General features: G+C 38.2%; 3 protein-coding genes across 7 annotated transcripts in view; 1 reads left to right on the forward strand and 2 right to left on the reverse strand.

Moving 5' to 3' along the window:
* Positions 1-366: 366 nt before the first annotated feature.
* Positions 367-5,425, reverse strand: LOC5502321 (glutamate receptor ionotropic, NMDA 1). 2 transcript variants are annotated; one of them, XM_048721255.1, is made up of 4 exons: positions 4,923-5,425; positions 2,815-4,636; positions 2,057-2,214; positions 367-879 (listed from the first exon to the last, which is right to left on the reverse strand). In XM_048721255.1, exons 2-4 carry the CDS (start codon positions 3,757-3,759, stop codon positions 420-422), a joined length of 1,563 nt encoding a protein of 520 aa, XP_048577212.1. In that variant the 5' UTR covers positions 3,760-4,636; positions 4,923-5,425; the 3' UTR covers positions 367-419. The 2 variants fall into 2 exon arrangements, with proteins under 2 accessions (XP_048577212.1, XP_048577211.1); XM_048721254.1 differs by having other exon boundaries at positions 2,815-5,425.
* Positions 5,426-5,870: 445 nt separating this feature from the next.
* LOC5502327 (probable tRNA N6-adenosine threonylcarbamoyltransferase) lies at positions 5,871-12,184 on the reverse strand. 2 transcript variants are annotated; one of them, XM_001623477.3, is made up of 13 exons: positions 12,023-12,184; positions 11,706-11,766; positions 11,421-11,479; positions 9,976-10,247; positions 9,029-9,078; positions 8,764-8,842; positions 8,338-8,403; positions 7,745-7,778; positions 7,274-7,330; positions 7,158-7,184; positions 6,920-6,968; positions 6,568-6,666; positions 5,871-6,278 (listed from the first exon to the last, which is right to left on the reverse strand). In XM_001623477.3, the coding sequence occupies exons 1-13, from the start codon at positions 12,135-12,137 to the stop codon at positions 6,239-6,241; spliced, it is 1,008 nt and encodes a 335-aa protein (XP_001623527.1). In that variant the 5' UTR covers positions 12,138-12,184; the 3' UTR covers positions 5,871-6,238. The 2 variants fall into 2 exon arrangements, with proteins under 2 accessions (XP_001623527.1, XP_032226482.1); XM_032370591.2 differs by lacking the exon at positions 12,023-12,184 and adding an exon at positions 11,834-11,990.
* Positions 12,185-12,572: 388 nt separating this feature from the next.
* The window catches only part of LOC5502328 (puratrophin-1-like), a 35,584-nt gene continuing 35,049 nt past the window's right edge, over positions 12,573-13,107 (forward strand). For all 3 annotated transcript variants that reach the window (XM_048721261.1, XM_048721257.1, XM_048721256.1), the window contains exon 1: positions 12,573-12,740. In XM_048721261.1, coding sequence (XP_048577218.1) covers positions 12,588-12,740 — 153 coding nt within the window. In that variant the 5' untranslated portion in view covers positions 12,573-12,587. The remainder of the gene's footprint in view (positions 12,741-13,107) is intronic.

Here is a 13,107-nt window from a genome sequence, read left to right on the forward strand (position 1 = left end):
GGCCTGATCCGTCTGGCTGTTGGTTACTCGAGGACCGGGGTTCAACCTGACATCATTAAACACAGTGATATCGATCGGAGGATCGTGGCCAGGAATAGCTAGCGACAGACATCCCATGTTTGCACGACTTGGTGGTAGGTAGCCGGGAGTTAAAAACTCCTGAGTCAGCAATCCGTCGGCGGGAAGGTTGAATCGCGCGCCGTAAACAGAAAACAATTACTCCCGATGATGGTAGAGGTAATCCAGATGACGTAGATGGATTATGGAGTTGATAGCACAGGCAAGAAACCAAAAGATTTACCAAAATGTACAGAGCGAGAATCCGTATGGCCGCCATTACTGGCGCCTGCGCAGTCTTTTTCAGTCTTGTCTAAGCATATCCTATGTGTAATATGTTATTACAAACATCTCTTGACAACTTAGGTTATTGACAACACTTTCTCATTGATATTTGACTCAGAATGGCCTGGCTGTTGCATTCCGTCACCGGCACCTTTAACCTGGATTCGTCTAACTTTTCTTGTTGACCTTCGATACACATATTTTTCTAATACGAGAACCAAAATACTTAACCCTGTAGCTACTGGGAGAGAGAGAAAGAGTCCGCGAAAATGGAGAAGAGTTATTTCTTCAGCTTGTAAAACGACGTCTTGGTCCAGACTGTTAAACCACTTTTTCTCCGTCTCTTTAAAATATTCTTGGCTAGCATACTTCCTGAATTGACTGGAAATATTAGCAATCCAAGGGGAGCCCTTCTGAAATGCAAAGCTCGAAGCTTCGGAGTGAATTCTTTTCCCGACGAGTTTGAACTTGGCGCCTGTTTTCTTGGAAGCCATGTGACCAATATAAGGTGTGTAGTATATGTAGGCATCGAGTTTCCTGTATCCAGGTAGAACAACAAAAATAGCATTTGCAAAAGAAGCTTCTATCTTTAGAGTTAGTATACTATCGACAACATCCTTTCACCCCATTATCATCATTAATATCCGGCCATCACCATTATCATCATTAATATCCGGCCATCTTTAAAATCATCATTAATATCCGGCCATCACCATTATCATCATTAATATCCGGCCATCATCATTATCATCATTATTATCCGGCCATCATCAAAATCATCATTATTATCCGGCCATCATCAAAATCATCATTAATATCCGGCCATCACCATTATCATCATTAATATCCGGCCATCATCAAAATCATCATTATTATCCGGCCATCATCAAAATCATCATTATTATCCGGCCATCATCATTATCATCATTAATATCCTGCCATCATCAAAATCATCATTAATATCAGGCCATCATCAAAATCATCATTATTATCTGGCCATCATCATTAGCATCATCTGACACATCTATCACCATTATCGTTAATCGTCATCACCACATTATCATGATCATCGTAAATCAAGGTCATTATCATCATCCTTTTTCGCAGGAGGCATTTCCCATGATGTGGCTATTTTTGTTTGTATGAAAATATAAAACACTTTCACGTGGCTATATATGAATTCTTGTACAAAAACTTAATAGTATTAGTGTCGGAAACTAACTTGTCTCTCTATGTTGACACTGGTCAGGGCATTTTGCAGATAAAAAAAATGCCATACTATGGCCGAATCAAGGAGTTCCAATAAGAAGATCCAAAGCAATGATTCAAAGAAAGGGGGTCCCTCTCGACCCACGCCTAGATCTGCCATTGAATAGGTGAGTGGAAGGCTGGTTTCCATATAATCGCAATCCGATCGCCTGCGATATTGTACGATTATATAGAAGCTTAACCGTGATCGTATCGATCTGTCGCGATCGTAGCGATCAAATTACCTTCGAGAACGAACGATTGAGTGCGATTATATGAAAACCAGTCTTTAGAGCCAGGGGGCCCGGGCCTCGCATTTCTGGACCAATTACGTCTTAGTCGTTACGTCTCAGTTGGAAACAAATATTCTTGAAAAATCACTTTACCCCCCTCCCTCAAAGGAAAAATCCTGGCTACGCCCCTGAGGTCCATTACATCAACTGCCCGGTTTGTTTTTGTATCTTACCCAGTGTGTAGAAGCTCTAGATTGTCAGTATTGACACCACTGTAAATCATGTTCTTGCCCACACTAGTTAAGGCAGGATTCGCGGATCTTTTCAGGAGAAATTCGACACTTGCCCCTTTTTCTGTAGCAAACGTGAACCCTGAATTTGGATCCTGAAACTACAATGAACAAAGACGACATTTTCAGAAATGTTGTGACACTGCAGTAAAAACAAGGCCCTGGTATGTTAGCATCCTAGTGTAACCACGGAATAACTATCTCCAACTATGATTTCACTGGTTTACTTCAGCCCGTTTCAGTGGCTTACCTAAACCTGTTTCACTGGCTTACCTTTGGTCCGTTTCACTGGCTTACCTTTGGTCTGTTTCACTGGCTTACCTTTGGTCTGTTTCACTGGCTTACCTTTGGTCTATTCACTGGCTTACCTTTGGTCTGTTTCACCGGCTTACCTTTGGTCTATTTCACTGGCTTACCTTTGACCTGTTTTACTGGCTTACCTTTGTTCTGTTTCACTGGCTTACCTTTGGTCTATTCACTGGCTTACCTTTGGTCTGTTTCACCGGCTTACCTTTGGTCTATTTCACTGGCTTACCTTTGACCTGTTTTACTGGCTTACCTTTGTTCTGTTTCACTGGCTTACCTTTGGTCTATTTCACTGGCTTACCGTAACCTGTTTTACTGGCTTTCCCTAACCTGTGAGTCTAACTCATCCTAATAGTCGCATAGCTTACTCTGTTCCACCTGTCTTACAGATTCACCTTCTCATCGTAGATTCCACTTATTGGGAAGGTTTGGAGCTCTTGAACAAGAGAAGCCGTCAAGTTCGCGGTGTACGAAGACACCATTATCAGCGTGCCAAAGGAGAACACAGCGTAAGTGAACCTTGCGCTTGGACTCCGCGCTGTGACGTCATCCAGGTTGATCTTGAAGACGGAGCTGAAGACGTAGGAGAAGCTAACGGGGAGGGTAAAGTTACTAGGATCAGAGAGGATCTTCTTGTTGTCCCGCCCATAAGGGCTCCACTGATCCATCCACCAGATATAGAACACCAACGCAAAACTAAGACCGAAAATGACAAACCAAAGGCTATTGTCAAATGGCCTGATAAACGCCAGCCAGTCTAAGGAAATCTTTGCTCGATTCTGTGACATAACAATGTATATCTCAAGTTGTTGAATAGGAGAAGCGTACTCGACGTCTTTAAGACGTGCGTTTGTAATGGCAATGGGAGCTGCGGCCAAGTCGGCCCTACCTAGTACAACCTCACCGACAAGATTATTCCAGCTTGAGGGATCCTGTACAATATACATCTCAAATTGGACACCAAGGTCGCGCTCCAAGTAGACTAGTAGGTCAATCGAGAAACCATAGCAACAGTGCAGGACTGGTCTCTTGCCTTTTGTGGGATCTGAAGCGTTAACTGGTTCATACTGAGTGCAAATGTGTCCCAGAGTGCAGTCAGCCTGGGATGTAACTACATCTTCCCCAACGAGTGTCACAGGGTCTGATGGTATTAGCGTTACGCATATTGCTGCTGGGTCTTTGCATAGTAGGTTCGGGCGCATAGAGTTATCAAAAGGAAAAAGCTTGCCATCTTTTATCGTCGCGACATTTGAAGAATTTTTACGCATTAGTCTTCGGATGTTACAAGTTGTTTTTCCGTATTTGTATTCCTTTAGAGTTGCCTCGAGATTTCTGTGCATCAAAAGATAAGATTGACCTGATATTTCGTATAACTAGACGTAGAGCTATAAGAAGCCTGATAAACCATTTCAAAACCATTCTAAGAACAAAACCTGGCCTTGGTCACTAAACCTATTCAAATGCACAGAAATTGTCCATGATTAAGTGGTAACAGCAACGCCATAGATTATATAGTACCTAAAGCGCAATGAGATCCCTATGAGATTTAGCAAATAAAGTTTAACTTCTGTACCATTAAAGTTGTTTTTCGTCTTACCTGTAAAATAACGAGGCATTGGAATATGTTTCGGGACAGTTGATTGTGCGTGTCGCATTCGGTTTTGCAGGACTCGTACGTAGGGTGCGTTTAATAAAAAGGAAAACATCCACTAGAACGGACGGGTCGTTGTAGTGAGGGAAGTCCACAAGTAGAAGTTGGTGTCTTTTCTTTAAATCAGAAATCCCAACATCCTCAATACTTCTCCAGTTTCCGTGATTAAACACGAGCCAATACGTTTGTGTCGTCGGGAACAGGTCACATGTGGAGTTCCACACGGATCCATTCATGGGGATGGACAAATCGGCCAATATAGCGATTACAACAGTAATAGTATCAATTCTCTTCCCTGTGAACGCAGATACCCTCATCTCACTTCTCTGCTGTTCAATCTTCGTTGATAACCTTGACAACTCGTCAATTCCTGCAAATGTGAATAGCTTTTCTTTCTCCTTGAAAAGTCGCGAATTATCTCGTAACATCAACACAGGCAAAATGTCTGCCGTCTGTTCCTGTGAGCCAAGGAAAATTACATGACTAGCTAACGTTTCCTTGGCAACCAAGTAAATACTTTCGGCAGTTGATAATGGCGATTGTCCAATTTCCATGAATGGTTGGCCCTGTAAAAATGTTTTTATTAGAAGAGCTTATCTTACTTGGTTTTGAAGCTCCTATTTAACTTTTACTACCACATTTTCGCCATCTGATGGATAAAAGTTAGGATTTTTTTATTTTAATTTACAATTTATAGACACGGAAAACAAGTAATTGTATCGCTGTTACCCGAGAGTTTTCCGTTATACCTAAGACTCCTTTAGCACTCATTCTATTTAAGGTCTCAATTACACGCAGTTACAAATATTAATTCCAGATAACCTAGGATAAATACTATAAAACAACCCTTACCTGTGTCAATTGGTTGGATGGTTCCATACATACAAACGGGATGTTATGATAGCGAGCAAACGACACTACCTGCTTCTCTAGAACGTTCCCTAAACATCCAATTATGATTTGGGCTTGTCTTGCCATTTCATCACTCCATAATTCCGTAGTTATCTCATCCAAACTAGCGTTCGTTTTTAGAAACCATTCCACGTTAGCTTCATTTTCAAGGTGAAAAACCACTTCCTTGTCATTTCTAACCGACTGATTTGCAATAATCAACACAAACGGTGCCCCATTCTTTACAAGACTTGCTGATGCAGACATTATCAACATAAGGTGAACAGAGTACATCTTTCTGAAATGTTGAGTACTCAAAGAAAACTAATTTAACTAGTTAGAATTTCAGCCTTTTAACGACGTCTACCAACATCTTTAAAAAGTACATTAAGTAATTCGCATCTTAGTGAATACTTAAACGAACCGACTTTGATGAGGAGTTGCCAGCCACTATGAGAATACATTACCGGTGCTCCATTCATTGAAAGAACCGAGGTACCCCACGAAGAAAAGTTGCTTTACCTGTTTTTACAAACCCCAAGATTCGCAAAACAACCACATCCAAACGAAGCGAAGATTACAGGGTTTATAACAAATTTGATAGACTTTTTACCTAATATTTTAGCAGTGTAACAGTAATGTGTGTAAAGTATTTTGTTATTATGTATTAAAAGGAACATAGTCAAAAGTCTAATCAAAGTTTTAAAACGAGTCATCATTAGTTGCACAATATTTAGTTTGCCAATAACTGTGCAAAAAAACCACCTACTCAACTAATGACCGCCCTTACCGCCTCCTTGTCCGCCCTCGCTTCCTTCGCAAAGCCGACCGTAACATTTATAATCTAAAAGAATATAACTCTTAATGTATTACACAATTCTACTAAAAAAAAAAGAAAAGACTTCAAGATAAATTGGTATTTTTGCTTTATTTTTGCCTCTTGCTGTCTTACTATTAACGTACAAATAGGTTTTTGCCCAGCATGGTTTTGATTGGGTTTTACAAATTCATGAGGAAACTAGTGACTATTCTAATTACATTAAAAAAATAGTGTCACATTGGATGTTACCTAAGTAATGTTGAAATTGTAAAACAAAACCTATTTACATATAGTCAACAGATGCTTGAGACTGGAAACGAGTAATCTTGTGGGGCATGATGGTCATATCTCCATCCTTTCCAGTCCCTCTCTCTTTAGTTTTCGTTTCTTATTTTTCTAGCTTACACAATTGTTGGTTTAAAGTGATGTTTGCAAGAATTTGAATTCTTTAATTACTTTAATCTCGCCACGTCACTTCAACTTCATCCGTCCTAAACCTGAAAATAATTACATACCTTCATATCTATTCCATTAATTGTTCAACTTTTGTTTTGTCTTTACTTTTGAATTGGCTTATTATATTACACGGGGCGCAATTAAAAGTGGAATGTGGCTAAAACGACTTTAAAGACTTTTAAGCCGTCGAGTATGTCATGTCTCTAGCTATCATTTGCGCTATACAAATAATAATATTTAATGTTTATTTATTTGGTTAAGTTAGGCTGTCCAAATGTGAGAGCAACCGGAAGTTTTTGCTTAATTACATTTTTGATATGATTATATTACCTTTGAGTACATGTTGTCTGTTCAAGAGGAGTAACGGACCCTGTTTGAAACATCTCCCAGCCAGCTTGAGCAATCATGGCGCCATTATCGATACAAAACCTGTAAACAAAAATCCCCAAAAATGATAAAAGCAACCCCACACTTTCTCGCCAGTGGTTTCTTTTTGCACTGATCTGCTCCCGAATTCTCTCGAATTTTGTAATTTTCACAGATATAGATCATTTAAAAGAATCAAGAAAATCTAATTGCGTCGGCTTAACTAAAATTTCTTTCGTATTTTCAATTAATGAATTCGATAATTCAAAGATGTGGCCATGTTTTGCTTATTTTGTAATTTTTTTTAAACACAAACCTTTCATCAGTTGCATACAGCTTTGCTCCCCTTTCTTTCGCCATTACATCTATAATAAGCATATAAAACAGATTAGGCATAGCACACAAAACAGCTTAATAAACGCCAATTGAACACCCTGATCTAGGCTAGCGGGGATTTCCCCAGAAAATACTTTTTTACCCTCAATAATACTAAAAATACTAACAAGTTTGTAAAAGGTGGTTTTACTGGATTATAGTATGACTGAATCTCTTACCCATCATTTCCTGTAATCTTTTGTTACCTGAAGAGAGTAAAAAACATGTCAACATGAAAGATGCAAAAGTGACCATTGGAGTAGTATGCAAATAAGAATAACAAATTAATTCTTACATCCAACACCACCAACTATCAGAACTTCGTTTGATCCGCAATGTGCCATTGCCCTCTCTGTTAAGATAAAAAAGTAGTTTTTACTTGGTTTGTCCTGGGGGGGTTACAGTTATTGTTTCAAAAACAGTTATTGTTTCAAAAAGTTCAATATTTAAATATTTAAACATTTAGCAGTGAATAAAGACCATGCATGTCATTGGAATAAAATAAAAACCAAATAAAAACCTCCCTACCGTTACTTACAGTACTCCTTGAGTCACTTCATTAAAATTTATAAAAGCTAAAAAATGAAAAATCTATTGAAACCCTAGAAGCTTGTCTTTTTCTGTCACTCTGTCTTTGTAGCATCTCAGATTCAGTGTGGCACAGTAGTTTAGAAAATTTTGCATTGACTCTTGGCTACCCCTACTTTTTTAAGGTGGTTCTGTAGGGAGCTTTGATAAAATAACCAATGTATTGATTAAAACTTACCTGTTGTTTCTACCAACATTGCAAATACAGTCTCCTATAAGAAATTTGTAGAAATATCATGACCAATAGGTCATATACGAAAATGATAAGTTTAAACTGGATTTATGTCTTCTTCATGCATGTGGCCAGAAGTGGGTGTTATGGAGTCTTAAAGATCATATGGATAAAGAATAATATTTATAATTATTCTATAATGATCCACTTTTTGGCATTTAGGGAGGAATTGTACACTCTGAGCACCCCTAGCTACGCACCTGTTCTTATGTCTTATTCACTTGAAACCCCTACCCCATGGCCCTAGGTAAGGGTGGGAAATTTGGTTTTAACCCTGAAAAGAACTGATAAAACTGCAGTCAAATGCCCCTACCCCTTGGTTGCTATCAGTACTACATGACATTTTAGACAACAAGCCATCTAAAACGTGTTCATAGAAGCTGTTAACTCAATGATTGCACGCAAGCACTATGAATCACATAAAAACAAAATGCCCAGGGGCCCTCGTGTTATTTTTCTGCTGACATATTCCCACTCTCTAAGGGTGGGGACAAAATAAGGGGTAGTGGTTTCAAATGTCTAGAACATTTAGCATGTACCTGTAAGGAAAAGCAGAGATCCTCTGGAGTGCACTCTTCAGAAGAAAGCAATTTATGGGCCATACACTGAATAACAAACACAAATTCGGATCTCAAATTCCTCATGAATGGGGCAGTCTGTTACTTGCACTTGAGATGCCTGGTGACATGACTTTCACAGATAAACTCATACTCAGAATGTTTCGAAACACTAATAGATCAACTCAGTCGAAAAAAGGGCAAGGCTCCCCTAACACCACCTTTGGATCTTCCACTGATATAATGTGCTTTCCCCTTGATGTTCCACAGATGTATATAAAATTAAACTCTCATATTAGTAACTCCACAGAGAATGTTTGGTCATTCCACCTCTAATTGTGAAAATTTCATCCCAATCTCATAGCCTTTTGAGAAGTCTTTTGCTGGAACTCACACAAAAGAACTCACCTCAATATAACTTAAAATTCCAGAAAATGAGACATCCATGCCTTTCACAGTATAAGGTAATTCGATCAGCTTTTTCCCTCTGTCAGAAAAGAGGAAGTTTTATGAACTATGGGTTATGGTTATTCAGAACAAAAAATGAATTACCTAGATCTTGAAAGGAAATCCTTTCTTATCCACACATTCTTTTACCTATTTCTTCCGTCCTACTCATTCCCCATCAAATAGGGGTTCCTACTCTTTCCCCAACAAAAAGGGGGGTACTTACTTTTTTGCCATTTGCTCTATGTTGTATCCTGGACTTGGGTCATTAGATAGCTGCAAAAAATAGATTAATAAATTTTTTGACTAGATTAGACAGATTAAAGGATGGATGAATATAATATATATGATGTTTATTTTAAGAAAGTATTAACCTATGCTATAAATACTAGTATATGAATATAGAAGAGATTTTGAAAATACAAAATCATCAATTGTAATACAATTAGCAGTCATTAATTATCATTTGTAATACAATAAGCAGTTATTAATTTTCAGTTGTAATACAATTAGCAGTAACTAATTATCAATTGTAATACAATTAGCAGTAATGAATTAACAGTTGTAATACAATGATCAGTAACTAATTATCAGTTGTAATACAATTAGCAGTAACTAATTATCAGTTGTAATACAATTAGCAATTATTAATTATCAGTTGTAATAAATTTAGCATCAATCTTTATAAATAATCAATCGTTGACATACAATAAAATAGCCCTGTTATGACTGATTGAAAACAGACAAATTCTTTCTGAAGGTGACTATTGCCCTAATTAAATAAAACAAGTTGAAAATAGTACATCCCACCCTCAACTACAATTTCATCACAAAGCCAAAGTTAATTGACATTTATAAGGTGTGTGATATAGCTGCCAAATACAACAGGGAACTTAATCCATACATTCCGAACCTTATACTGTACTGTATGATGAGTAGACAGACAGAATAATAGACAAGTAGGTGGTTTAAACAGAAATAATAGGGGCAGCCAGGGTTTACTAAGGGGGAAAGGTTACAGACACCAATACTACATAAAGAGATAAAAAAATATGTTGATTCTTCAAGAAAATTCCACTATTTTTGTTGTGATTGTCGTTGAGAGGTCATACACCCCCCCCCCCCCCGCATCTAGCATTAACTATACACATGGGAAAAATTTATGTTATTTACCTTTAGTACCCTCGCAAATCTATCAAGGCAGTTCCCAACAGCTATATCAATAGTTTCTCCAAATATCCGATATCTCTTCTGTAGGTATGCAATAACTTGTGTATTGCCCCCACTGACATAAAGTACGGTTGGGTTATTGGCACCAGTTATTAACCTTCCCATTTCAATGTGACCAATACAGTGGTTCACACCAATGATTGGTTTCTTCCATAACTGTGCAACTGTTCGTGCTACCACGGCAACAGCCACAAGAGGAGCTCCCATTCCAGGACCTGAAAATAATTAATCACTTTAAAGATCTCTTGTCAGCCACACAGTTATTATTGCTTCCATTCAATATTGGAAGTTAAAATATGTAAAGATCTCTATGAAGCAATCCAAAAACAAGGTTTTATACTTTATTTATCCAATTAAATTAATAGTATTTGTATAGCCTCCCCAAATGAGTTGCTGAAAATGTATGCTTTCTCCCCCTCTAGTGGTAGCGATGGGTAAATCCGAGACTTGTCGAGGCGCCAAGACCAGTGTTTTAGAAACCGAGCCAAATTTTGTAATCCGAGCGCGAGCTTTCCCGGTCTCTCAACAACAAAGCCCGAGCTTGTTTTCAGATAACTTGCTCAAGTATGTCATAAACATCAGTTGAAAAGAAAGTATAGTTAAAATACATTATTGCTACACTACGAAAAAGAAGGGGAAACCCTGTACTATGGTAACAACATAAAACAGAACGTGTTTAAACACAAATTCGGGACCCTGAGATCGCATTTAAAACTCCGAGACTCTGAGACCATGGTAAAAAAAACAGGCTCTGAGATGCCTAAACTTTTGGAAAAAATGTGACTTTGAGACCTGTGTAAAAAATGTCGAGATTCCTAGAATTTGCACAATTTTTGTGAGACTTTTGAAATTTCTTTTCTACCCCTCCCTTGGTATTTTGCTAGGACGAAGAAATGGTGGATCACATAGTCTCCTAAACTGGAGCTTCACTTATGTATTAAAAGTTCAGGAGGAACTATACAAAAGTATTGCTGCATCATCTAATCTCAGTTGGTAAGGCTACTTATCAGAGGTAACTTTTGTGTAGCAAATACAGTCTTTATCTTGAGACCCAATTTACTTATCAGAGTATCGCTACCTTTTGTGTAGCAAATACAGTCTTTATCTTGAGGCCCAATTTACTTATCAGAGTATCGCTACCTTTTGTGTAGCAAATACAGTCTTTATCTTGAGGCCCAATTTACTTATCAGAGTATCGCTACCTTTTGTGTAGCAAGTAAAGTCTTTATCTTGAGGCCCAATTTACTTATCAGAGTATCGCTACTTTTCGTGTAGCAAGTACAGTCTATATCTTGAGGCCCAATTTACTTATCAGAGTATCGCTACCTTTCGTGTAGCAAGTACAGTCAATGTCTTGTGGCCCAATTTACTTATCAGAGTATCGCTACCTTTCGTGTAGCAAATACAGTCAATGTCTTGTGGCCTTATTTGGGCTTCATCTAATGCTCTGAAAAAAGAACGATAATTGTTAGCATAATCGAAAGGGCATTATAGCCTTCAACACCAGTATAACTATCAAACAAATCCTAAACATAATTACTTAAACTGTCCACACTATATTGGTTCTTGTAGTTAAAAACAAATTCCAAAAATCCAAGAAAACGTTAGAAGGGGCCATCTTTAATACGAAAATTAGTGCTATTTATCTAACTTTTACCCATTTCTCTCTTTACCTTCTCAAAATATCAATGGCATGTTCCTGGTGATGTTTAGCGGTGTCTCGGGGCATGAATCCTTCGACAACAAAAAAACAGTATGAGTTTCGGAAGCCACTAACAACATCACACAAGTTTTTGCTTACGTTTGGTTTTGCTCACAACTTAATTGTGAACAGCAATAATCAACTGATGATCAACAGATGATCAACTCAGGATAAAACACTTGGAATATTCTTACATATCGGACTTATTCTCAGATAGTCAAAGTAAGACATTGTGTAGAGAAATGAGACGTGCGTGTCACGAGTTTGATCGGTGTACATATGTTCTACCTTGCCCGGGTGGTGTTATGTAGGTGTGTCGTGGATTAGAAAGCACAACTCCATCTCGGATTATTCCAATACCGAGTTTGTTAGCACTCCCCTCGAACCCGATTACCGTAGGCATTGCAAATACTATGGAGTGAAGAAAGTGCGATTCCGCTTTCTACCAGGCGTTCCTAAACAATACGAGATGGCCTGGGGGTAGTAACTATGAAGTAAAAAAATTACCAAAAAAATTCATTTTCGATACGAAAAAAATTGATGTATTAAATTACTGCATCTCACAAAAACTTGAGTATAATTAATTTTTCTTATGCATTTTCCATTGCAGTTAAAGCTGGTCGCTTAGGGCTTGGCTCGCCTCGTACCCAGGCGTCTCAAGTAAAACAAGTGTAAGAACTGCCGCGGAAAGCAATTAGAGACTAGTGAGCGCAATGAGCCATGGGAAGTTTTATCGCTTGCGCAAAGGACAAATGGAAGGGTTAACTGGGGGACGGGGCTTGGTACAACAGTTTGGACCCCTGTGGTGGAGGAAGTAAATAAGAGTCTTGTGACAGCTAGACAGACGCGCGCTATGCGAAGCTACACAGTTCAAAATGCTCTTGCCAAAAAACGACAGATCAGCAAAATAATGTACCCAGGGAACCCTCGAATGGGAAATAACAGGAGGTGTAGGATAGGCTACATCCAAGAAAAACCTGTGTGTGTTTGGAGCAAGCTTTTTAGGGTAAGTTTTCTGCACGCTCGTAGTTGGCAGGTAGTTTTGATGATCCAATGTTTCCATGAATGGACGCGCCTTTACTATTCGCCGTGTGGATAATTCTGTGACGCCGTTTTTCCGCACATTATTTGGTTTGGTGAATAGTGAAATATTTTACTATAATTCTGGTCGACTTGTCATCTTAAGGAAAAATGGCTAGACGACTTTTAAACTTTATGACACTTTCGTTTATTTACTATTTGTTTGCTTTAAATATTTACCATTTGTTTGCTTCTGACCTTTTTATTTGGCTTTTATTTTTGTCTATAAAACATTCTTGCCTCTTTGGCATATATATAAGCTATATATAAGCATATATATAAAGCTTATTGAA

This window comes from Nematostella vectensis, chromosome 13 (assembly GCF_932526225.1).
Source record: "Nematostella vectensis chromosome 13, jaNemVect1.1, whole genome shotgun sequence".
Lineage (NCBI taxonomy): Eukaryota > Metazoa > Cnidaria > Anthozoa > Actiniaria > Edwardsiidae > Nematostella > Nematostella vectensis.